This window comes from Muntiacus reevesi, chromosome 8 (assembly GCF_963930625.1).
Source record: "Muntiacus reevesi chromosome 8, mMunRee1.1, whole genome shotgun sequence".
Classification (NCBI taxonomy): Eukaryota; Metazoa; Chordata; class Mammalia; order Artiodactyla; family Cervidae; genus Muntiacus; species Muntiacus reevesi.
This window is the reverse complement of record NC_089256.1, coordinates 53,444,536-53,471,809: the sequence shown is the minus strand read 5'-3', so window position 1 is coordinate 53,471,809 and position 27,274 is coordinate 53,444,536. Positions and strand designations below refer to the sequence as shown.

General features: G+C 37.8%; 1 protein-coding gene across 3 annotated transcripts in view; it reads right to left on the bottom strand.

Moving 5' to 3' along the window:
- Positions 1-27,274, bottom strand: part of FGF12 (fibroblast growth factor 12) — a 396,654-nt gene that overhangs the window by 184,678 nt on the left and 184,702 nt on the right. For all 3 annotated transcript variants that reach the window (XM_065943215.1, XM_065943216.1, XM_065943214.1), the window contains exon 3: positions 6,437-6,540. In XM_065943215.1, the coding sequence (XP_065799287.1) occupies positions 6,437-6,540 (104 nt within the window). The remainder of the gene's footprint in view (positions 1-6,436; positions 6,541-27,274) is intronic.

Below are 27,274 nucleotides of genomic sequence, written 5' to 3'. Positions count from 1 at the left end.
AAATATACAGATAAGTGTCCTACTAAACTGTAAAATGTGGGAGTTATTTTTGGCTGCAGAAAATGAAAAAAATTTTATTTATCTTCAGTGATGGGAAATTTTGGACATTTATGATAGTGGGGAAGAAAAGAAATTAGAAGTGTAAAATAAAAAAATCCTAATACCATTTTGTGGGCATAAAGCAGTCTTCTTCCAATAACTTTTGATATTGGCTTTCTCTTTTCTTCTTCCTCAGAGACCCCTTCTATATTTCTCAATAACTTTTGACCCAGTTTTTCAATGTAAAGTCAGTATCATATTGCAATCTCAACACTGCTCTTGCTGAAGCATCAGATTTAGGTATGGAATTCTAAAGGCAGTGCCAAGAATTATGCTTTTGACATTATGCTGCAACAGTATGGAGTCACACACATTTAATTGCAACAGCAAATAGGATAAGTAATGTTGATTTTAAAAATAAACATTAAAATATATAAACAACAAGGGCCTACTGTTTACCACAGGGAACTATATTCAATATCTTATAATAATAATATATTAATTAAAGCATTATTTACAATAGCCATGATATAGAAACAACCCATGTCGATCAATAGATGAATGTATAAAAGGATGTATATATACATATGTGTGTATGTATATATATATATGATACATACATATATATGAGAGCTTCCCAGGTGGCTAGTGGTAAAGAATCACCTGCCAATGCAGAAGACATGAGAGACACAGGTTCGATCCCTGGTTTGAGAAGATCTCCCGAAGATGGAAATGGTAACCCACTCCAGTATTCTTGCTGAAGCATCAGATTTAGCTATTCCCATTCCCATTTAGGATTTCCCATGCCTGGGAAATCCCATGTACAAAGTAGTCTAGCAGGCTACAGCCCATGGGGTCACAGAGAGCTGGGTAGACTGAGCAACTGAGTGTGTGTGTGCACACGTGCATACACATACATACACAAACACACAGACACACACATATATAACAGAACATTTAAAAGAAAAAGAAATTATTCAATGTGCAACAACATGGTTGGGTCTGGAGCATATTACACTAAGTGAAATAAGCCAGATACAGACATATACTATATGATCTCACATATTTGTGGAATCTATTAAACAAAACAACCAACCAAAACAAAATGAAAACAGATCATAGATACAGAGAACAAACTGGTAGTTGTCAGAAGGGAGGGGGTTGTAGGATTGGGCAAAATAAATGAACAGATGAAGAGGTATAAGATTTTAATTACAGGATAAGTAAGACCAGGAGTTGTAATATATAGCAGAAGGAATATGATCAATAATATTGTAATAACTATATGGAGACAGGTGGTTACTAGACTTACCATGGTGATTATTTCTAAGGTATGTGAATTTCTAATCACTATGTAGATCATCTGAAACTAATGTAATATTGTATATAAACTGTATTTTTTTAAATGCTGCTACTATTTTAAACAAGATGCAATGACAGACACAGCCTCCTAATGAGAGAGATAAGACCAAGCCATACTCTTGCCCAGGCCCCCTTTCCTAACCCAATGCTATGCTAGGATTGGAGTCTTGAAATGACTCTTATTATCTTATTCTAAACTAAGGCCACTGGAGGTTTGATTTGTTGTTGTTGTTGCTATTTAGTTGCTAAGTCGTGTCAGACTCTTTGCTACTCCATGGACTATAGCTTGCCAGGATCCTTTGTCCATGAAATTCTCCAGGCAAGAATACTGGAGTGGGTTGCCATTTCCCTCTCCAGGAGATCATCCCGACCCAGGAATTGAACCCACTTCATCTCCAGCATTGGCAGGCAAATTCTTTACCACTTAGCCACCTGGGAAGCCCCAGAGGCTACATGCTGCTGCTGCTGCTGCTAAGTCACTTCAGTCGTGTCCGACTCTGTGTGACCCCATAGACGGCAGCCCACCAGGCTCCCCCGTCCCTGGGATTCTCCAGGCAAGAACACTGGAGTGGGTTGCCATTTCCTTCTCTAAGAGGCTACATAGAAACAACCAAATATATAGTGGAAATTGACTATATATTAAAAGGAAGATGATTATGGAGAAGACTTAAAAGGAAGATGATTATGGAGAAAGAAAAACAAAGAGAAATGGGCCTGCAGAACAAAATTCAAACACATGCAGAACTAACTCTAAATCCTAATATAATCTGAATCTTATTCTAAAATTGACAGCTAACAAAATCATCGATTGAAAGATGAATTCATTACAAAAGCAATTAACTTTATGGAAAAGTCTAGTAAGTATTATAAGAATTAAAAGTATTCAAATAAGTATTATAAGAATGCTCAGAGACAAAAATGAGTTAATAACGTTCTGTAAAAAGAGCTAGATAGTAAAAACAGAAATCAGTCAAGATCAGGTAGATATGGAATGGAAACTATTAGACATCCAAAAATTTAAAGAACAGTAACTGAAATCACAAAATAGTTGGCATCATTTCTAGAGTAGATAAATTTCCAGGTTTCTAGTGAAAGTCATTTAAATACTATCAGCACAAAAGACTGGAAATTATAACAGAGAAATAAAATGTATAAGTGAAGAGTTAAAACCTTCAAAAATTAAAGAAGTCTGATTCTTTGGATTGAAAGTGATTCTGAATTTCTAACAACTTAATACAGATTTACAAATAGACATTATAGTGAATTTGCAGAACATGAAGTATAAAGAGCAAAAATTTCTTTAATTTTCCATATAGATTATCTACAAAGAAAAGAATATTAAACTGATAGCAATCTTCTTACAGTCAACAGCAGATGGCAGGAAATCAATGGAATATAATTTTCAAAGTGTTGGAATATAACTTTCAATGGAATATAATTTTCAAAGTGTTCAATAGGTCTACTAAAAACTGTGTAACTATCTGAACTATAATTCAAGACTGAAAGTGAAAGTAAAGTATTTTCACAGGTACTAGAAATGAAGGGAATTCAGTGTATAGACCGAGAAACAGAAAAGGATTTTGTTTAGAAGAAAAGTAAACTCAGAAGGACCAAATTTGATACACAAGGAAACTAAAGCTATGTGCACAGAAAGTACTTTAAACATTCACAAATTTAACTTTTACTATAGAAAAATAACTGTGCATATTTTAGTTTAAAGTGTAAATAATCTAATTCCTGACAAGGATGGTGGTATTTACTAGGGAAGAAAAGATACCAAGGTCTATCAGCTGTTTAGGACAGAAATAAATATATTTTATTATTCAGCAAACTATTTATGTATGACAAAATATATAATCCTTAAAAGACTAGGATTATAACCTACATTTACAAACTAGCAGAAGAATATAGATAGAACAAGAAAATGTTTCAATAATGTGAGAAAATAAAATGGAAGCAAAAAGTGCAAACTACAAGGGTAAAAACAAATCCAGATGCATCAACAATCTCATTAAATGCTTATGTATTAAAATCATCTATTAAAATAGACTTTCAGAATGGATTCCAAAACTTTAGCTCTGTGCTACCCGATAGTCCCTTGTAGTAAAGTAACAGTCCTTGATAGTAAAGTATTAGTCTTTACTACTCTCTCTTTTGTCTTATGATAAAGGAGCAAGGGAATCAGAAGTGGTAAGGGAATTGATTCCAAGCTTAACTATCAATACAGACAACATAAATGACACTATAAACATGACACCATTTGAGAATTCCTCTTGGATTCTAACTGAGCTTCTTTAGGATCTCTAGGGTTTGCCCTCAGAAACACACCATCAGTCCCCCTGCCTCCCCACCTCAAGTTCCAGGAATGGCCCTTATTGGTATGCTCAGCTAGACTGTTTATCATGAAGTAGGAAACTGCTTTTCAAATAACTTCAAGCCCTCATATATACCAAAAGCACCTCCAGAAAGCCTGTGAGAGCCGGTTTGTAACTCACTGCAAGGCTGCTGGCCATGCTAGTGCTCTTGCTGAGACAAGAGAGCAAGAGAGCAAGCAAGGCACTTCTATCTGCCGCACACACGGGAAGGAAAACAAGCATGACGAAGCCCTGATACCCAATTGTCTCAGGGGTGCTTCGCCCAACACTGGCCCCCTTTCGTCCTGTCCCTGGAGAGGGGAATGGCAACCCACTCCCGTATTCTTGCCTGGAGAATCCCATGGACAGAGGAGCCTGGCGGGCTTCAGTCCATACGGTCACAAAGAGTCAGACACGGCTGTGTGAATACCACCACTTCGTCCTGTAACAAAGCGACCAACAGTAGGAAAAGCTGGTATAAAATTAAAAACCAGCATTTCCTACTATTAGTCCTATCTAGAAAGAGAGTGATTTTGCAAGTAGGGACCCTAATGCCCTATGTCAGTGATGCCATGTTTATAATTAAGAAAACTGTCCCAGTAGCCTAGCAGTACCACACAGGAAAAGAGCTGCAAAGGCTTGGTAGGAGGCAAATTTAAGTGTGGAGGAAAACTGAAACTCGAGGCACCCAAATCAGGTAAATTAACAGGTGATTACTGGTTTCACTAAGCTGTTCAATCTATTACAAAAAGCACCTACTGTAATATTCTCTAGTCAAAATTTTCTTAAAATCTCTCCTATGGGATCCCTGTATTTTAAGCCTAGCTCTTAGCAACAAAGATAGAAAAAATGCTTCTCTAAAAGTGCTGCCACGACATGAATATGTCATGCTGAATACTCAGGTGCCTCTCCCAGGAACTTTGGGATTGCACCCAACAACAATGACCCCTCCCAGTCCCCACTCTCTTCACACACACACACACACACACACACACACACACACACACACACACACACACACAAACACAACACAGAGGCTCCTACACAACTGCCACATGCTACAATACCACTGTCAGGCAATACTTTATATTTTTCTTCTTCTCAGACCTTTGGAAATGACTTCTGGTTCAGAAATCTGAACTCTAAAGTTTGTGTGGCATTACAACCTGAACTTTGATCTTTTAAATAAATATAAAAATGAATAACAACCTTCTAAATAGAGACATAAATATGGTCGACCTTCAGGTGTTTACATGATGACGAATTAAATTCTTAAATTAATAGTATCCTAAGATCACCTAAATGTTTTAGCTTGTAATAAATACATTCAAAAAAAATTTTTTTAAGTTTCATTAACTGGAGTCATTCAAAACAAAACCTGCTAACTTTTTTTCTAATTTTAATTCTCACATTTAAAATACAGACTCACAATAATTGAACATTAAGAAATGTTAGAATTATGACACATTAAGAATGAAAGTCCATTGTTTTAACCAAAAAAAATGTATCTATCTTTAAGAATTATTTTGAGTAGAACCACTGAAAAAATGTGCATGTACACATCTGGTATATAAATGCATATTCAGATATGAATCTGTTCAGGAGTAAAATAGCAACTTTAAGAATGTTAATAAGAATGACAGGTGGAAGCAAGCATTGGGTACCAGAGATTCATCTGACTGTGGAAAATGTTTAATAAAAGCTGTTTAATAATTAACTGAGAATCTAGTAGGCGTAAGTGAACTTCATGAATAACTTTGTCTTTTTACTGAGATCACAGACAGAAAGGTGGAAATCTGTGGCTGTGGTTTTCAGGGGTAGTTCTTCTGAAATATGTAATTTCCTTAGGGCAGAACAGGAATTATATACATACACAAGATTCAGTGAGTGCACTGTCTCAGTGCATAAATTACTATCTTGAGAGTGAGGTTATCAACTGCTTTCAAATATGCCAGGGCTCATAATGTAGCTACTGAGGCTGCCTAATTTTAACAGTTTTAGATATAAGAGAGATGTTTGACAGCCTGAGGCCCAACACCCTCATTTTGAAGGTTTGGAAATTAAGTCAAAGAGAAGAGATGACTTTCCCAAAGGAATACTGTGGCCGAAATGCAAATTAAACTCAAATATCTCAGCCCCTAATCCAAAGCTCATTTCATCAATTCTCCAGTTATCTGAGGAATCTGACACATTAGGTACTACACAGTTTTGTTAAACACAAACAAAAACACAGTCTATTCTGAAAGGTTTTTTCTCCACAGTAAGTCAGAGAAGATTCCCAGACAAATTCCCAGAAGATTCCCAGAAGATTCCCAGACAAATTCAAGAATTCAGCTTTTCCACTGTGCTTGAAAGATGAGTAATAGCATAAAGGAAAAATGTCTTACCTCTTGAATTAAAGGTAAAATTCATAAGACTATCCTCTAGAAGTAAAAACTAGAAAAAGAGACTTTATATCACAGAAGAGTTGCTAGTTCTTTCTCAACAAAGCATGATCTTTAACATTATAAATTATAAAACTTGTATAGTAACGCTGACACACTGGGTCAGAAAATATAAAATGACTTCAACCTGTAATTTTTCTCCCTAAAATAAGGCCACTTCATTACCTCTCAATGCCATGTTCTGTGTGTGCGCGAACACACACAGACACACACATGCACAAACACCAAGGTACTTACTGAGCTGTAGAGATAGCCTTCACCATTCATGGCCACATAGAGGCTGGCCTTCACCCCTTGGATGGCCACCACACGCAGGCCCACAGGGATTAGATTGAAGAGGGCTAGAGGGCAAAAAGAGAGGAAAAGATCAATGACCTTTTGATATATCATCTTGCTTCTTAAAATGACTCTTTTGAGGATTAAAACCTATTAACTGATATTAGTTGAGGGGGGAGTTCTAAGAATGAGGAGAACTGGCTTCTTGTTTCTGCAGCATGACTAATTATTAACACTCTGTGACTTCAGGTAAATCACATAAACTCATCTGTAATAAAGGGATTAGATTAGAAGGACTCCAAGCGCCCCTCATGGATCTGAGAGTCCAGGATCTCCACTCTATAAAATGAACATACACTCAAATAGTATAAGATGATCTTTTCTAACAAACAAATAATTTGAACCAAAAAATTCTTAACAGAAGAAAATACATTTCGAATTATAATTAAAAATAAAATGTGATCTTCATAACATATGCCAGAGCTTCTTTTCCTTGTGGTCCTGAACACTGTCTTAAACACACAAGATGAAAGCAAAAACCACTGGCTTATACTTAACTATGCTAGAAACAGAAGAACAATTCTCTTTATTTTTCAGTTTTTACATATAAATGTAGATAGATGGATCAATGATTGCTAGATAGCTTAAGCTCTGATGGACATATATATCAAATATATACAAATATGTCCATATTTATGCACAAAACCATTAAAAATCAACTTCATAAATTTAACTCAATATCCTAAGATAAAATTAGAATATGTCTGTAGTCTTTCAATATTTGTGCTGTCCACTACTGAAAATATTCAACAGTCTACTTACTTGTCTACTTGGAGAAGGTACATAAATATCAGGAAGAAAATAAATAAGATAATCTAATTCCTTCAAAAGTGTACTTCTATAAATTATATATCCTTATATAGCAGTATTTTAATTAACACTGATAATTACAAAATGAGCATACACATAAAACATTACCTCTATCATGAAAGAATTCACATTACCTAGAGGAGGAAAGCAATCACATAGCTAGGCTGTATAGACGGCAACATGAATATGAATGAAATATTTATAACAACTAAATATTTACAACATAAGAGAATAGCCCTGTAGTTCACTTTAACATCCTGCCTTAGTTAGAAGTTGATATCTATCTTTTCTGCTGTTAAAATTCCCATCAGTTCTGGTCTCAGTTTTGAATATAAGATACACACACACACACACACACACACACACACACATATGTATATTTTCTGGGGTTCTCTCAACATGGAATAGTAAGCCAGACATACACACATACACAAGACACAGACACACACACACAAGACACAGACACATACACAGTATTTGGCTTTTAGTCAAATGTCCAACTGATAGTTGTAAAGAATCAAGCCTAAGACCACAAGTTTAATATAGCAGTATTCAGTTCCTAGATATTTGACATCAGACCAGTCTCTTTGCCTCTTTGAATCTTTTTCCTCATCTGTCATGAAAGCTGAGACTAAATCTTAGCAGATGCTTAAGAATTAATTGTTACCGCAATTTGAATCTGTACTTGTTTTTGTTCCTCCCATGTTCTTACAATTGTCCTTGTGTTACTGAAATGAGAAGTAGTATAAGACCTTAAAGTCTAGATGGGGAGAGAAAACTAAGGCATATGGAATAATCTGATACAGTGTATAATGTATTTCTATAATTAACTGTAATATATGCACTCTATATATACATATATTCTCTATGTACAGAAGTTCAGGGAAATGGAAGATCTGTGATCTGAAGTGTTCAAGAAATGTCTCACACAGAAGAGGAGACCCAAGCTGACACTTAAAGCAGGGACAGAAGTTGAGTAGGCGAAGATCAGAAACATTAGAGTAGGACAGGAAGTAAGAGTCTCTGCAGGGTGGCGTATGTTATAGGAAGGGACGAGCAGGTTGGAGGATTTGATTCATACTGGAGAGGAATGGGCAAGAACACCATGGAGATAAAGTAGGGAGAAACACCTGAGAGTCTGTCACTTCTATCTTAGAGATCTAGATTTTACCAAACGGGCAATAAGAAGTGTGGTGTATAAACATTAAAGCAGCAATACAGATTACAAAAAAGTGGGAGAGATTCATAGGCAGAGTAGTTTCTAAACTCATCACTCAGAAGCTCTGTGCCTTGGAGTCATTTGTTTAACCTCTCTGCTTTAGTTTTCCTGTCTGTAAAATGGGCATAATAATCCTTAATGCGTAGAACTGATAGAAGAATCAAATGCACTATCACATCCTTGAAATAAACAGAGATGTGTTCTCTCTATTAGAGAGTTATTTGTCATTGACATATGATTCCTCTGCTTGTCAAATAACATAACCATAAGGTCTGATATAAATTGACATATCACCTGAGCTATATCTACTCAGCTTACATTCAGAAGACTGCTTGCCACTTTTAAAATAATACTTTATTTTTGTGCAACACAATTTTCAAAGTGTTGATGAATTCCTCATTGTATTTAACCCTCAACCATCAACACGATAAAGAACTTAGGACAGAATGATTAGCCTAATTTTTAGAAGAGCAACCAGGTTCAGAGAGGTAATCCTGGTGCAAATGCAACTGAACAAAGGTTTTCTGGCTCTCTAATGTGGTTGACTCATTGGAAAAGACCCTGATGCTGGGAGGGATTGGGGGCGGGAGGAGAAGGGGATGACAGAGGATGAGATGGCTGGATGGCATCACCGACTCGATGGACATGAGTTTGAGTAAACTCCAGGAGTTGGTGATGGACAGGGAGGCCTGGCGTGCTGCGATACATGGGGTCGCTAAGAGTCGGACACGACTGAGCGACTGAAATGAACTGAATGTGGTTATCTGCCCCAAATATCGGAGAAGGCAATGGCACCCCACCAGTATTCTTGCCTGGAAAATCCCATGGATGGAGGAGCCTGGTAGGCTGCAGTCCGTGGGGTCGCTAAGAGTCAGACACAACTGAGCGACTTTACTTTCACTTTTCACTTTCATGCATTGGAGAAGGAAACGGCAACCCACTCCAGTGTTCTTGCCTGGAGAATCCCAGGGACGGGGAAGCCTGGTGGGCTGCCATCTATGGGGTCGCACAGAGTCGGACACGACTGAAGCAGCTTAGCAGCAGCAGCAACCCCAAATAGCCTATTTCCTCCTCCTTCTCTTTTAAGTTTAATTTCCCCTAACAGCCATTCTCACCTTCTTGAAAATAATAGATAATTTAGTTAAATTTCCATACATAGCCTGTGTCTAACTGTGGCAATGGATCAGTACTGACCAGTGAGATGAAGGCAGAAATGTCTTTGTACTCTTGAATATCCTTTTCTTCAAGACAACTGCCCTTTGCCCTCTTCTACCATTTTCCCTCTTGCTGTTTGGCTGGGGATGAGGTTGTTGGATTACCTCAGGCCATGAAAACAAGGGCTGCCCCTTGAGAGGGTGATGACAAGTGAACTGTAAAGAGTTGGGCCCCTGAGGACTTTGTGGAGCAATGGCACCAGTCCAGCTTTCAATTACCTAGGTCTGGCTTTTATGTGAGAAAAATAAGTCCTTATTACTTTAGTCTGTGCAACCTACTTTAGTTACTTTAGTCTGAGCCAAACCTACTTCTAACTGATAGACATCAGAAACAAAAGTAGACTCAACACATGAGGTATGCACTACATTTACACACTGTAAATAAATGCAACCACTGGAAAATAACAAGTTCAATGATGATACTTATGAAAAAGAGTAGTGAAATCCAAAATTGCCCATAATGTCTTTCTAAAGTAAAGATTTCCCAGGACAAATGCGAAGAACATTGGTTCATTTAGCTAAAACAGGATTAAAAAAGCAACTATAAAGCTTTTCCTATCTGAAGAGAGTGAGAAAACTGCTAAAGCAAGACAGAGACAAAAAGGAGAAACTTGTGTGAAAGTTTTACATGAACCATAAGGTGATAATGGCTTTTAGATGGTACGCTTTGGGAGATTTAGCAAGTTCATTAAAAACAAAGTCAGTAAACAATCTGGAATGAGAGTTTTTAGTGGTAAAAGCTAAAAGCTATTCTCTTTGGGAGGGTCTGCATCTGCCTCTTAAAACCTTGAAGAATGGCAAATGACTTACTCTGATCTATTATTTATCTTCCTCACAGTACTCTGGCCCCAGCCCTTTGTTACTTAGTGACAATCCCTCCTAAATCTCCAGTCTTCCTTTCCATTCTCAAAGAGCAACTGGACCACACCGTTCTTCCAAGTCCCTTCTCTCTACTCAGGCCACTTCCCTGCTGTCAGTTCCCTGCTTGATTCCTCAAGTGACTATTCATCATCTGCAGGACGGATCCAAAGCCTTTAGTCTGACCTCAGTGCCCTTTACCACCTGACTGTAAACCACACTTCCCGTTTATCACCTGCAACTTGTTCCATTCATCATAAGCAGTTTCACAGAGCTTTTAGCCATGTCTTAAGTTTCCCCTTGATCTTAATTAAACTAGATTCTATTTGCCCTGTTCTTTTGCCCTGTCTTTTTGGAAGATATGTTTTTAGAAACCCTATCTTCCCTATTTAACTGGACCATAAGTCTTATCCAAACCCTTGAGAGATAAGTTTCCTTTTCCATAATTATTTATTTCATGGGCATATCTCTGCGATGGTTTTTGGAACACAGTAATAGAGTTATTTGCTTACACATCTGTCTCCTTCCTTAAGGATTCTTGAGGGTAAGTCTATGCAATGTCTACCCCAGTTCTATGTACTTACCTTATTTTCAGTAAATATTATTAATTACAATAATATATTATGTCATTATTATAGAAAAGACATTATTTCTAGGAATGTGTAAAGAAAAGTTGATTTTTAAGATGAAAAAGAAATTAAAAACTTAAAACATCTCAGCTCAATATTCAAGGTTATTTATATACAACCTATATTTCTGCTCTACTGCTCTACTCATTCTAATATATTTACTGCTTCTAGTAATTTGATCTTCTTCCTCCTTTCTTGTAACTCCATGCTTTTCCTTACTTCACTGCCTGTGCTTGCAATGTCATTCACCCAATATCTTCGCATGGAAACTCCTGCCAGGCTTGAAATGATACACCAAATACCAAGTGCTTTCTCTCACTTCTCAGCTCCCCTAATCCTAGATCTAGACTATATTTATCACAATTTTTACTTTCCTTAAAAATATCTTTTTCCCAACCACAACTAGTTTATAAGCTCTCCAAAATAAGCATCATATCTAGATCACACTTGTACGATATGGAGAAAGAGAGAACTGGAGAGGAAGAAAGAGAGACAGACATAGAGAGAGAGAGAGGTTAAGAGGGAGAATAAGCAGGATGGTACATAATCTGCTTATATTCGGGATATCAGTAAACATTCAGTGAACAAAGACTACAGTTACAAGCGAAATAAGAGTCCAAGCATCCAATATGACATTCAGGCATCTTCTCAACCTTGTTCTTTCTAAAAATGAGTATTTCATTCTCAATCTTACATAAATCTGACTTGTATTTTGAAAAAAGAAGTCACAGAGTTGGTGATCATGAGATCCATAACAAACTCAATCACTGAACCACCTGGAAAAAGGTAAGGAAAAGAGGTAATAAAGGGAAATAATAGTTTATTCAACAAATGGTGTTAGGCAAATTAAATATCCACATCCAAAAGAATGAAATTGGGCCCTTATTTCATATCATACTCAAAAATCAACTCAAAATGGATTGTAGATCTAAACATAAACCTGAAACTGGAAAATTCAGAGAGGAAAAGCTTCTTGACACTGATCTTGGAAGTGATTTCTTGGATATGACACCAGGAGCACAGGCAACACAAACAAAAATAAACAAGACTACATCAAAGGTAAATCTTCTGCACAAGAAAGGAAACAATCAACAGAATGAAAAGGCAATCTAAAAAATGGAAGAAAATATCTGTAAACCACAATCTGATAAGGAGTAAACACCCTAAATATTTAAGTACAACCCCATAGCAAAAAAAAAATAATACAAATAATCCAATTAAAAAGGGCCAAAAGACTTAAACAGACATTTCTCCAAAGATGAAATACAAATGATGAGTACATGATAAACACTCAACATCACTAATTATCAGGGAAATGCAAATCAAAACTACAATGAAATATCACCTCATACCTGTTAGAATGACTACTATTTAAAAAGAAAAAAGGATAACAGATGTTACCAAGGATGCAGATAAACTAGAAACTTCAGGCACTCCTGTTAGGAACATAAAGTGTTAGTTGCTCAGTTATGTCCAACTCTTTGAGACCCCATGGACTGTAGCCCACCAGGCTCTTCTGTCCATGGATTTCCCTGGCAAGAATACTGTGGTGGGTTTGCCATTTCCTCCTCCAAGGGATCTTGCCAACACAGGGACTGAACCTGTGACTCCTGCATTGCAGGCAGATTCTTCACTGTTTGAGTCAGCAGGGAAGCATACATATGTTCAAACTCATCAAATTGGATACATTAGACATTAGGTATTGTGGGGATGTCAAGTATACTTCATAAGGTTTTTTTTAAATGTAATGAAGGAAATGATAGACGAACTGCAGTAAAACACCCAGTTCTCCATCTTTCCCTATAACTATGTGCTTTGCCATATAAATTTGCAATCCTCTGAAAGGATATTTTGCCCTACCTCTTGATACTGGGCTGAGCCCTGTGAACTTGCTTTGGCTAACAGAATGTTAGCCAAACAGAAAGAGCTCAAGTTGGCTTGTTTATGCACTTCCTCTCTGCCATGGCATTGAAAAGAACATGCACAGACTAACCCACTGGTCCCAGGAAGAGGATGTAAGACATCTAAAGAACAACAAAGTGGTCGCAGTTATCTATCCAAGGCCATTCTAGATTAACAGAATGATAGACAGCTGACTCCTACATGTGTAAGCCAGACAGGTCAGCAGAGCTGCTTAGTCGACCACCCCAGACACATGAAGACAAAAGTACTTGCAGATACATTAAAATGGGGCTACGTGATTGTTTAGTACATAGCACCACTGTAGTCACATATAAAATGAATAGCAAGTTATTTACTGGAGGACCTGGATAGTGGATTTGAAAAGTCCAAAATCTTATAACAACAAAGAAATTTTTTCAAGTTTGATAACAATCCTCAATAGGTATTTAAATGAGCAATTATGGGCTATGACGCTAAGCAAACTTTTATAAATTAAAAAATAATAATAATAAAATACCAATGTTGATTACTCATGCTACAGTAAAGACTGAATTATTTTTCTACAGATAATCTATTATAAAAACTGTTACATGAAAATATGTTCAAAGATTATATTAAAAAAAATAACAGAAATGTATAGACTTGTATGGGCTTCCCTGGTGGCTCAGACAGAAAAGAATTTGCCTGCAATGCAAGAGACTCGGATTTGATCCCTGGGTCAGGAAGATCCCCTGGAGAAGGGAATGGCAACCCACTCCAGTATTCTTGCCTGGAAAATCCCATGAACAGAGGAGCTTAGTGGGCTGCATGGAGTCGTGAAGAGTCAGACACAAATGAGTGACTAATGAACACTTTCACTTTTCACTATAGATCTGTATACATCAAATAATTAAAATATTTTATTACTTCCTTGGATTTTATAATTTTGTGATAGGTTTCATCTCTCTAAAATTTAATCTTTTATTGATTTATTTTCTCACTCTACTCATTTTTGTACCTAAATTACATTTCACTATGTTATATATATTTCTTTTTCAAAGGTTATGCCCCAAATTATATAAGCTTTAGGACTTATAAAACTTAAGTCAGTCTCAGGTTGAAATTTAAGTGTAGCTAATGAGAAGGGAAAAACTGAAAAGATTTTATTCCTTGAATACGTACTTTTTTTCAGGCTAGTATTTTGATATGCAAAATGTCATTTCAAAAATAAACTAAACTGACTACTTGGCTTTATTTCAGGATTTAAACAGTCCTAACATGAGTGGCATGCGGGTACAAAGTATCAATAAAAAAATGAAGGGAATGAAAAGTGCCACCCAAAATTTGGAGTAAGATTCTACGGCCTTAGTTACCAAAACTCTCATACAACTTCTTGTAAATATCTCTAATCAAAAGTCACTTATTCTTTTCATTAATATTTATAGAGCACTTAGGATAGGTCACATGGCAAGCTTAGCCTAGGATAACAGTGACATACATATCCCACAGATGTGGTCCCCGAGGAATACACCTTCATCTGTAAATCTCTCTGATGCTCCCACTATTCTGTGGGCAAGCTGAAGGCACAGGAAACAGTTATTATTATCCTCATTGCCTAGCAACAACATCTTAGAAGCATCTTGGTCTTAGAAGCCACTATTCAATATTTGCCAAATAAATGAATGAATCAGCAGTGGTTTCTCTTTAAGCTTGCTTATTCACAGCTTTTCTAGGTCATATTTCCATAATTAAGCATGTAAGAAAAAATAAAATATAATACTTACCACACATGGAGTGTATTCAAATATGGAATCTACAGGGAAAGCCAGAAAACCTGCATGGTAACGAAGTTTGAGAGGGTAGGAGCATCGGATGCACAGGGCTGACATGTGTGTGTGGGGTGATGCAGGTTTTGCAGAAAAGGAAGAGGAAGGGAAGATTTTGGGGAACCTATTACAAACAAGATACTGGACACCTTGTAAGCTTATATTGAACTGGGAAAAAAGTACTTTTTAAGTGCTATATTATTATTTTTTTTTTCAGATTTTTGAACAACTCTGTTGGCTAGGTCCTTTTCTTTTTTTTTTTTTTACTTTAAAAAAATTTATTGAAGTATAGTTGACATAAAGTATTATGTAAGTTATAGGTAAACAACAGAGTCATTCATAATTTTTAAAGGTCATATTCCATTTATAGTTACTACAGAATACTGGCTATGTTCCTTGTGTTGTGCAATAAGTCCTTATAACTGATTTATCTTATACTTAATAGTCTGTACTTCTTAATCCCCCTGCTATTATCTTGCCCCTCCCCTCTTCTGTCTCCTCACTGCTAACCACTAGTTTGTTCTCTATATATGTGAGTTTGTTTATTTTTGTTGTTGTTGTTATATTCACTTTTTTCATTTTTTAGATTCTATATATAAGCAATATCATACAGTATTTGTCTGTCTACTATGTGAAATAAAAGTGTTATGTACTTATTCAATTTAACTTCCACCTATTATCTACCCGAGTTATCTCTGACAAAACGGTGACAAGCTGAAACATACTGGAAAGCACTTCAGGTGACAAAGAATACACAAAGAAGAAAGAGAAGAGAAAGAGAAATCGGGAAGGAGAGAGGGAAAGCAAAGTTCATTTACAAATTCTTTGCAACAGATAAATCCAGTGTCCTTCCAAGTAACTTCTAAGGACAGGCTCTTATTGCTTGGAAAAATGAACAGATTTAAGAGTATATTTGTATTTTGAAATACTAGGTTGAATTTGCAAAGATGCAGAGAAAAAAATGCATTTTCTGACTCACTAAAAGCCCAAGTAAATTTATAGTAGAAGATACTGAGATAGAACAAAGATATATGGATGCACAAAAATAATCTGTGCACTTTCAGTATCAAATTGTCTTAAAAATTCAATACCATTTCTCACACTTCAAAATGTTCTCGATAAAGATGTTTTGTTTGAATGTAAGTAATATCATATCCGACAAAATCTTAACCTAAAATTAAGGTGGTATCAGGTTATTTTTCCCTCTAATTCCAGTCTGTTACAATAACACTTGTAATTATAATATTTGTGATAATTTTTGTAGGTCACTTGATTGGTTTTCTGTCAGTCCTGATATTAATATATATTTCTGGTATTTATCATTTAACTACATAGTACCACTGAGTAAATGAACATGAATTTCAGCAAACTCTGAGAGGTAATGGAGGACAGAGGATACTGGTGTGCTACAGTTCATGGAGTTGCAAAGAGTCGGACAAGACTTAGCAACTGAACAACAACAAAGGTCAACTTTGCCCCTTCCCTTTCCAATGGAAAAATGCTATTATTGAATAGTCGTCGGCAAACTAGGAGACAGTATGAGCTCTTAAATCCTCCAACACAAAAGCAGTTATATAAAGTATAATGGAGTATTCACTCAGACAAATGAATTATTCTCTCATCTTAATTTCATAGCATTCCACACACAACATTTATCACATTGCTTAATCATATTTATGTCTTTACCTGAGCATCACTGCAAACTAGGGATTCTTCAAAAGTATGAAATTATGGGGCTTTTTTTCATCCAAAGTACAAGTTGAAATGATTGTGGTCATTGAATTTACCCTCAAAAACAACATTTCTCACAGAAATTAAGGGAAAGATGTAATTGTCCTAACTTCATTAGCATTAAGTCAAGAAAACAAGACTGAAATGAGGACTAAACTTCAGTCCAGAAGACACAGCTTAGGTCACAAGCCCTAGTTCTAATATTTGACAGTTCTGACATTGATTCAAAGGAATAGGACCTCCCTGAAATTTCATATCTGCTCTGAATATTTCACTGATTTACTATGCAGATCAATTATGATAACAATTTGCATAAAAACTTGTTAAACTATAAAAGCAAAATACCAAGTATTATTGGTATCAGTGGGGGTAGTGTTATTTAACTTCCAAATCTAGACCTTTCACAATGGGGATGGTGTGGTGGACGACTGGGTCATCGCTGCCTTATAATTTAAACTTCTTAAAATATCATGGAAGGAAAAAATATATTTCATTTTATATATTTAAGATCCAGTAAGAAAAAATAACTATATATTTAAAATAAAACATAAAAATAATGTAAAAATCAACATACTTTCACCTATGTTGATTCAGTGCTTTCAATATAAAGCCTTATTTTATAAACAACTGATCAATTAATTCAATTGCCTGACTTATTTTCCCCACTGAATTTACTGACTTATGGAACTGATTAGTTGTGTGGGACTTAGAGACTTAAATTTTTTCTTCCAAGCACTGCATGCTATGCTGTCACTTCAGTCCTGTCTGACTCTTTGTGACCCCATGGACTATAGCCAGCCAGGCTCCTCTGTCCATGGGGATTCTCCAAACCAGAATACTGGAGTGGGTTGCCATGCCCTCCTCTAGGGTATCTTCCCAACCCAGGGATCAAACTCACATCTCTTATATCTCTTGCATTGGTAGGCAGGTTCTTTACCACTAGCACCACCTGGGAAGCCCAAGCATTGGCTAATAGCAAACACTATGGATTTTCAACTTAGTGAAAATTAACATGATGACCCCCTTCTTTGACAACAGCTGGTGGAAATATTTGCCATAGCTCGGGTAGAAACGCTGCCACTGGCTTCTAATCCTGATATTATCATATAACCTTTCCTGTGTTACTTCAAAGATGTTCAAAAACTTGCATAATTAACAAGTCAATTCAATCTGACTTTTTTTTCCCTTAAGGTGAAAAATGAAGCATATCACTGCTGATAATGAAAGCAAATGTCTGTCATCACTCATCTGCTGTAGCCTATTTGTCTTGTACAGAAGATTTATCTCACAATCTATTTGAAAAATTCAGTGAACAGAACAGGTGTCAGTCCATAAGATCAATGGGCAAAAACACGCTCAAAGAAATCTCTGCATATTTTGAAGGCTTTAGATTTGTATCTTACACAAATCTGCCATCAAACACTATGTTGCCAAAATTGACACCATGGTCTATTAGGTTTATTCATGAATTCATCACCTGTATTCTAGGCACTACAGTAGTCTAAAAGACAGGCAGGATACCTGTCATGATGATAATGAAAATCTAAAACAGAAAAAAAAATTCTACACGTGTACTCTGCCTCCATCTTTACACATGAGGGCACTGAATTTAGCTCAAAAATATGGTTTTGCCAAGGTCATGAAGTCAGCCAAGGAAGAGCTACAGTGTGCCTTAGCTGCTTGGGTCTATAAAGCTACATAATATTGCTTCTCTTAAGAAACAGAAAAGAAATTCTGTAGATGGTTGGGTGGCATCACTGACTCAATGGACCTGAGTTTGAAAAACTCCAGGAAATAGTGAAGGACAGGGAAGGCTGGCGTGCTGCACTGCATGTGGTCTCAAGCAGGATACGAGCGACTGAGCGACTGAATAACAATATAACCACAACCTAAAAAGCCATAAAGAAAGTGAGGGGAAAAATGAAATTATAATAAATAAATTTAGAAGGCTCAAGAGAATTTTTTTCAGCCAAACAGAAATGTCCCACCCAGAAAATACAAAAACTTGAGATCTTAGTTAAAATTACACACAGACAATACAAGTTAACTTGCATAAGATGATTTAGATATGTTCAGCCAAAGCTTTGCATTTCATTATCATTAATTACCAAAACAAGAAAGCACTTTTGAAAATTTATGCACATAATATTGATGAGTAATTATATTCAAAGAGTGGAAACCCAGCGAAAAAGCCACAAAGGAAACAATCACGACTCCACTTAATTTTTGTTGACATTTACACACAAACGTTATATGTACTGATCTCAATAAATACATATGTAATACATGTACAGTCATCCAAAAAATATTAAGTGGATCTAGAGAAATAAATGCAGTAAGATATTTTTAGAAATGTAGGAGAAAAATGTAAAAAATAAGAAGATTCTGTCATTAACCTAAAATCTCTCCTTCAGTCCATCATCACTGTAATCCCACTGCATTTTGTTCTACTGCAATGCTCTGGAACTGTCACTGGTCCCCCATGTTATAAAATACAAGCTCTAAACTCCCTTATGTGTCAGTTAAGGCACTGTAAAATATGGCGCCTTTGACACTTCCTCATAATCTCTTTGCTTCATCCAAATTAGTTGTTGTTCGGTCACTAACTCGTGTCCGACTTTGGAACACCATGAACTGCAGCAGGCCACACTCCTGTCCTCTGCTAACTCCCTGTGTTTGCTCAAATTCATGCTCATTGAGTTAGCGATGCTATCTAACCATCTCATCCTCTGCTGCCCGCTTCTCCTTTTCCCGTCAATCTTTCCCAGCATCAGGGTCTTTTTCAATGAGTCAACTCTAATTCATCCAAATTAGTCAGTTCATGTCTCTCCAATGTGGCAGGAACTTTCTCCACTAGGTGATTCTGTGCTTCCTTATCTGAAATGCAGTTCTCCTAATTTTAGCTTGTATATTTTGGTCCCATTCTTCAAGATTCAGTTTGAAATCCACTTTCTCCGAGCATGACAGCTTTGGGAAATGACTGCCATCTCTGGGCTTTCCTGGTGGCTCAGACAGTAAAGAGTCTGCCTGCAGTGAGGAAGACCCCGGTTCAATTCCTGGGTCAGGAAGATCGCCCGGAGAAGGAAATGGCAACCCACTCTAGTACTCTTGCCTGGAAAATCCCACGGATGGAGGAGCTTAGCAGGATGCCGTCCAGGGGGTCGCAAAGAGTCTGACATGACTGAACGACTTCACGTTACCCATCTCTTAAATCTGGTGATTGTTCTAAATCACTTGGCAGCACTGGTGCTACCTTGCAATATTAAATTTTGTTTTACATACAAGCCTCCTCTAATATCCCTGGAGCAGCTAGAAAGGAGATATTACACTGCAGTCACCTCTATAATCCAGCAACTAGAACCCAGTTGGCCCTCAAGTTGTTGGAGTTAATGAATGAAACTGAAGCAGGTACCTGGCAGGCATATATGACACTCTAGTCATTTCGCTGTAGTTGCCTGAAGCTGCGTCTTAAGAAGTTGTTTGAGGCTCAGCCGCAATAAATGTTTTGAGAATTTATTGATATCTGTTGCAGAAGACCCAGGAGGACCTATTTATTGGTCAATCTCCATCTTGAGGGCCTCCTTTTACAATAAAATGTCACAGAAAATTCCATAAAAGGACAGCGATGATTTGCACTGTACTTTAAAACAAATATCTTATTTTATAACTTTGTCTCAATGATTTTTGCTGCATTATTACAACCTTCTAAGGAGTTGTTGTTTTAATTCTGATGCCCTGGCCACACATGTGGCAACTAAATAAAACTCTTCAGTTGGAATTTTCAGTATTAAAACTAGGTATCAATATTTTTTAAACTCTCCAGATGATTCCAATGTGCAGCACTGTTAAAAAGCAATTTCATATTCAATAGGTCTGAAGTGGTTCTAACAAGCTCCCCGGTGATGCTCAGTTCAGTTCAGTCACTCATTTGTGTCCGACTCTTTGCAACCCCATGGACTGCAGCCCACCAGGCTTTCCTATTCATCACCAACTCCAAGAGTTTGCTCAGACTCATGTCCATTGACTCGGTGATGCCATCCGACCATCTCATCCTGTCATTCCCTTCTCCTCCTGCCTTCAATCCTTCCCAGCATCAGGGTCTTTTCCAATGAGTCAGTTCGCATCAGGTGACCGAAGTATTGGAGCTTCAGCATCAGTCCTTCCAATGACTATTCAGGACTGATTTCCTTTAGGATTGACTGGTTTGCTCTCCTTGCTGTCCAAGGGACTCTCAAGAGTCTTCTCCAACACCACAGTTCAAAAGCATCAGTTTTTTGGCGCTCAGGTTTCTTTATTGTCCAACTCTCACATCCATACATTACTATTGAAAAAACCATAGCTTTGACTAGATGGCCCTTTGTCAGCAAACTAATGGCTCTGTTTTTTAATATGCTGCCTAGGTTGCTCATAGCTATTCTTCCAAAGAGCAAGTGTCTTTTAATTTCATGACTGCAGTCACCATATGCAGTGATCTAACAAAACGTGGTCCACTGGAGAAGGGAATGGCAACACACTTCAGTATTCTTGCCCTGAGAACACCACAAACAGTATGAAAAGGCAAAAAGATATCACACTGACAAATGAACTCCCCTGGTTGGTAGGTACCCAATATGCTACTGGAGGAAAGTAGAGAAATAGCTCCAAAAAGAATGAAAAGGCTGAGACAAAGTAAAAAAATACCCAGTTGTCTATGTGACTGGTGATGGAAGGAAAGTTCATTGCTGTAAAGAACAATGTTGCATAGGAACCTGGAATGTTAGGTCCATGAATCAAGGCAAATTGGAAGTGGTTAAACAGGAGATGGCAAAAGTGAACATCGACAATTTAGGAGTCAGTGAACTAAAATGGACTGGAATGGGCAAAATTAATTCAGATGACCATTACATCTATTGTGGGCAAGAAGCCCTTAGAAGAAATGGAGCAGCCCCTATAGTCAACAAAAGAGTCTGAAATGCAGTATTTGGGTGCAATATCAAAAACGACAGAATGATCTCTGTTCGTTTGCAAGGCAAACAATTCAATATCACAATAATCCAAGTCTATGCCCCAACCAAATGCCAAAGTAATGCCAAAGAAGTTGAAGTTGAATGGGTCTATGAAGACCTACAAGACCTTCTAGAACTAACACCAAAGAAAGATGTCCTTTTCATCACAGGGGACTGGAATGCAAAAGTAGGAAGTCAAGAGATAACCTGGATTAACAAGAAAGTTTGGCCTTGGAGTACAAAATGAAGCAGGGCAAAGGCTAACAGAGTTTTGCCAAGAGAAAACACTGGTCATAGCAAACACCCTCTTCCAACAACACAAGAGACTACTCTACACGTGGACATCACCAGATGGTCAATACTGAAATCAGGTGATGCTATTGTGTACCAAATCTTATCAGACCATAGACCAAAGGTAGGTGTTGGCAGTAGTGGGTAGGTGTGGGTATCTCCTATAGCTTATTGGAAAGGCAGAATCTCAGGTTCCATCTAAGATCTGCTTAATCAAAATCTGCAGTTTAACAAGATCACCAGATGATCACTCTGCACTTGTGGTTTGAGAAGTATTATTCTACAGGGTGGTTCTCAGAGTTGGTTTTGTGAACATGTTAGAAATACAAACACTCTGGCCCTTCCTCCAAACTTACTGAATCACATAGTCTGGGATGAAGGCCTCCAAATCAGTAGTTTAACAAGCCCTCTAGGTGATTCTGATGTGGACTAAAGTATAAAAAGTAATTTTCTGGAAGAAATCAGTTTCTACCCTTGACTGCACTTTGGAATCATCTGTGTGATTTTAAAGGAATACTGATGCCTGGGTCCATCCTAAAAGATCCTGATTTTAGTGATCTGGGCTTGTAAAATGTATCCAGATGATTCAAATGTGCAAAAAATTTGCAGCCATTGTTTTAGAAGACTTGGAGATAAGTGGGGGGTGAATTGTTTTCCTTTGCATCTTAAGGACTTCCCCCTGATCCGATTATCAGAAGTATCCAAAAACTGAGAACAGATATGTAATTAGATTCATTCTACCTCCACATCCCTTAAGGAAATTTCAAGTACACTGGGGTTTGTTGTTCAGTTGCTAAGTCGTGTTCCACTCTTTTGCGACCTCATGGACTGTAGCCCACCAGGCTCCTCTGTCCATGGGATTTCCCAGGTAAGAATACTGGAGTGGGTTGCCATTTCCTTCTCCAGGGGATCTTCCTGACCCAGGGATCAAACCTACATCTCCTGTACTGGCAGGCAGGTTCTTTACTAACGAGCCACCATCCTATCTAAATTAGACTTTGAACAAATTCCCCCAAAGATGGGAAGGCTAGGTCCAGGACCTAGATGAGACTGGAATTATAGATGAGGTTTCAAAAAGGCTGTCATACAGTTCCTCAAAGCTCTGTTCAAATCCTGTATTTTCCCTGAAATCACTCTGCATCAAGCTTCAAGTAATACAAACTTCTACTGTTTAGATTTTCCAAAGCACTTCCTTCTAAGAAGGTAAATCTGCTATTACATACGTGAAGTCTTCACATATAATTCCCATTTTGTAGGTGAGAAGGTATGACATCAAAGTGCAAAGCAAACTGCCCAAGTTTATGCAGCTGCAAAATGAAGAAATGCATATTAATATCCTTAACTGTATGTCTCTGAAACTCTACGGACTATTCACAACACCACACCGCTTCCCCAAGTATCAAGACTGATCACTGGAACATACAAAAACAACAATAAAAACGATGACTCTGTCAATATCTAAGCAAGAGGAAACAAACAGAGGTTTTCTTTAGGATATTTTTAAAAATTCAGTTATAACACTATGGAGTGGGCTTAGTAATACTAGACAGATGTATTTTGACAGGGGTGTGTGCTCCGCATTCTGCCTCAGTGTCAGGGAAAGCAGATGCACCGGGTGCAACCTCACTACATCCTGGCTGAATGCCTGCTCAGTACCACTCTATCTAGGCTACTGAATAATACATGGAAATATATATACATACACAAACACACACAGCCTACACACCTCAAACTCCCCAAGGCAGATATATTTAAAAGGCAACCAGATTATCTAAGATCTTTAAAATTATTGTATAATGGTTTACTATTTCAAAAAAGGTCTTCCTTTATAGTTTAAACACATTGAACATATTGGAGGAAAATCCTCTTCATTTCAAAGTTTATCCTGCAAAACACTGTAATACTTTATAAGTAAGCAATATTCCCTGCATAATACTATTCTTAAGTGCTGTGAGAAGAATGCAGTGGTATGATTTTTTACGCACTAGGTAATATTAATGAGGGAAGAGAAAATAGGTATTCAACATAGAACAGTAAAAGCATTAACTCTGGAACTAAATTTAGCTCAGTTCAGTTCAGTTGCTCAGTCGTGTCCAATTCTTTGTGACCCCGTGAAATGCAGCAGGCCAGGCTTCCCTGTCCATCACCAATTCCCAGAGCTTACTAAAACACATGTCCATCGCATTGATGATGCTGTCCAACCATCTCATCCTCTGTAGTCCCCTTCTCCTCCTGCCTTCTATCTTTCTCAGCATCAGGGTCTTTTCCAACGAGTCGGTTCTTCATATCAGGTGGCCAAAGTATTGGAGTTTCTGCTTCAGCATCAGTCCTTCCAATGAATATTCAGGACTGATTTCCTTTAGGATGGACTGGTTAGATCTTCTTGCAGTCCAGGGGTCTCTCAAGAGTCTTCTCCAACACCACAGTTCAAAAGCATCAGTTCTTCAGTGCTCAGCCTTCTTTATAGTCCAAACTCTCACATCCATACATGACTGTTGGAAAAACCAACGCCTTGACTAGATGGACCTTTGTTGGTAAAGCAATGGCTCTGCTTTTTAATATGCTGCCTAGAGTGATCATAGCGTTTCTTCCAAGGAGCAAGCGCCTTTTAATTTCATGGCTGTAGTCACCATCTACAGTGATTTTAGAGCCAAAAAAAAAATAAAGTCTCTCACTCTTTCAATTGCTTCCCCATTTATTTGCCATGAAGCGATGGGACCGGATGCCATGATCTTAGTTTTCTGAATGTTGAGCTTTAAGCCAACTTTTTCATTCTCTTCTTTCATGTTCATCAAGAGGCTCTTTAGTTCTTCTTTGCTTTCTGCCGTAAGGGTGGTGTCACCTGTGTATCTGAGTTTATTGATATTTCTACCAGCAATCTTGATTCTAGCTTGTGCGTCATCAACCCCAGAATTTCGCATGATGTACTCTGCATATAAGTTAAATAAGCAGGTTATATACAGCCTCGATGTACTCCTTTCCCGATTTGGAATCAGGCTGCTATTCCATGTTCAGTTCTACTGTTGCTTCCTAACCTGCATACAGATTTCTCAGGAGCCAGGTCAGATAATCTGGTATTCCCATCTCTTTAAGAGTTTTCCATAGTTTGTTGTGATCCACACAGTCAAAGGCTTTGGCATAGTCACCAAAGCAGAAGAAGATTTTTTCTGGAACTCTCTTGCTTTTATGATGATCCAATGGATTTTGGCAATTGGATCTGCCTTTTCTAAATTCAGCTTGAACATCTGGAAGTTCACAGTTCATATACTGTTGAAGCCTGGCTTGGAGAATTTTGAGCACACTTTGCTAGTGTGTGAGATTGAGTGCAACTGTGTGGTAGTTTGAGCATTCTTTGGCATTATCTTTCTTTGGGATTGGAATGAAAACTGACCTTTTCCAGTCCTGTGGCCACTGTGGAGTTTTCCAGATTTGCTGGCATAGTCAGTGCAGCACTTTAACAACATCATCTTCCAGGATTTGAAATAGCTCAGCTGGAATTCTATCACCTCCACTAGCTTTGTTCGTAGTGATGCTTCCTAAGGCCCCACTTGACTTCACACTCTAGGATGTCTGACTCTAGTGAGTGATCACACCATTGTGATTATCTGGGTCATGAAGATCTTTTTTGTACAGTTCTGTGTATTCTTGCCACCTCTTCTTAATATCTTCTGCTTCTGTTAGGTCTATACCATTTCTGTCCTTTATTGAGCCCATCTTTGCATGAAATGTTCCCTTGGTATCTCTAATTTTCTTGAAGACATCTCTAGTATTTTTCAATCGTTTTCCTCTATTTTTTGCATTGATCACTGAGGAAGGCTTTACCTCTCCTTGCTATTCTTTGGAACTCTGCATTCAAATGGGTATGTCTTTCCTTTTCTCCTTTGCCTTTAGGTTCTCTTCTTTTTTCAGCCATTTGTAAGGCCTCCTCAGACAACCATTTTGCCTTTTTGCATTTCTTTTTCTTCGGGATGGTCTTGATCACTACCTCCTGTACAATGTCATGAACCTCCATCCATAGTTCTTCAGGCACTCTGTCTATCAGATCTAGTCCCTTAAATCTATTTCTGACTTCCACTGTGTAATCGAAAGGGGTTTGATTTAGGTCATACCTGAATGGTCTAGTGGTTTTCCCTACTTTCTTCAATTTAAGTCTGAATTTGGCAATAAGGAGTTCATGATCTGAGCCACAGTCAGCTCCCGGTCTTGTTTTTGCTGACTGTATAGAGCTTCTCCATCTTTGGCTGCAAAGAATATAATCAGTCTGATTTCAGTGTTGACCATCTGGTGATGTCCATGTGTAGAGTCTTCTCTTGTGTTGTTGGAGGAGGGTGTCTGCCATGACCAGTGCGTTCTCTTGGCAAAACTCTGTTAGCCTTTGCCCTGCTTCATTCTGTACTCCAAGGCCAAATTAGCCTGTTACTCCAGGTAACCTACACAGCATATTAAAAACCAGAGACATTACTTTACCAACAAAGGTCCCTCTAATCAAGGTTTTGGTTTTTCCAGTAGTCATGTATGGATATGAGGGTTGGACTGTAAAGAAAGCTGAGCACCGAAGAAATGATACTTTTGAACTATGGTGTTGGAGAAGACTCTTGAGAGTCCCTTGGAGTGCAAGGAGATCCAACCAGTCCATTCTAAAGGAAATCAGTCCTGAATATTAATTAGAATTTCTGATGCTGAAGCAAAAACTCCAATACTTTGACCACCTGATATGAAGAACTGACTCCTTGGAAAAGACCCTGATATTGGGAAAGACTGAAGGCAAGAGGAGAAGGGGACGGCAGAGGATGAGGTGGTTGAATGGCATAACCAACTCAAAGGACATGAGTCTGAATAAACTCTGGGAGTTGGTGATGGACAGAGAGGTTTGGTGTGCTGTAGTCCATGGGGTCGCAAAGAGTTGGACACGACTGAGCTACTGAACTGAACTGAATTTGCCTTGAGTCATGAACCTGACATTCCAGGTTCCTATGCAATATTGCTCTTAACAGCATCAGACTTTACTTTCATCAACCATCACTCCACAACTAGGTGGTGGTGTTACTTTGGCTCCATCTCTTCATTCTTTCTGGAGTTATTTCTCCACTGATCTCCAGTAGCATATTGCGCACCTATCAAGCTGGGAAGTTCATCTTTCAGTGTCCTATATTTTTGCCTTTTCATACTGTTCATGGGGTTCTCAAGGCAAGAATACTGAAGTGGTTTGCCATTCCTTTCTCCAATGGACCACGTTTTGTCAGAACTCTCCACCATGACCCGTCCGTCTTGGGTGGCCCTACACAACATGGCTCA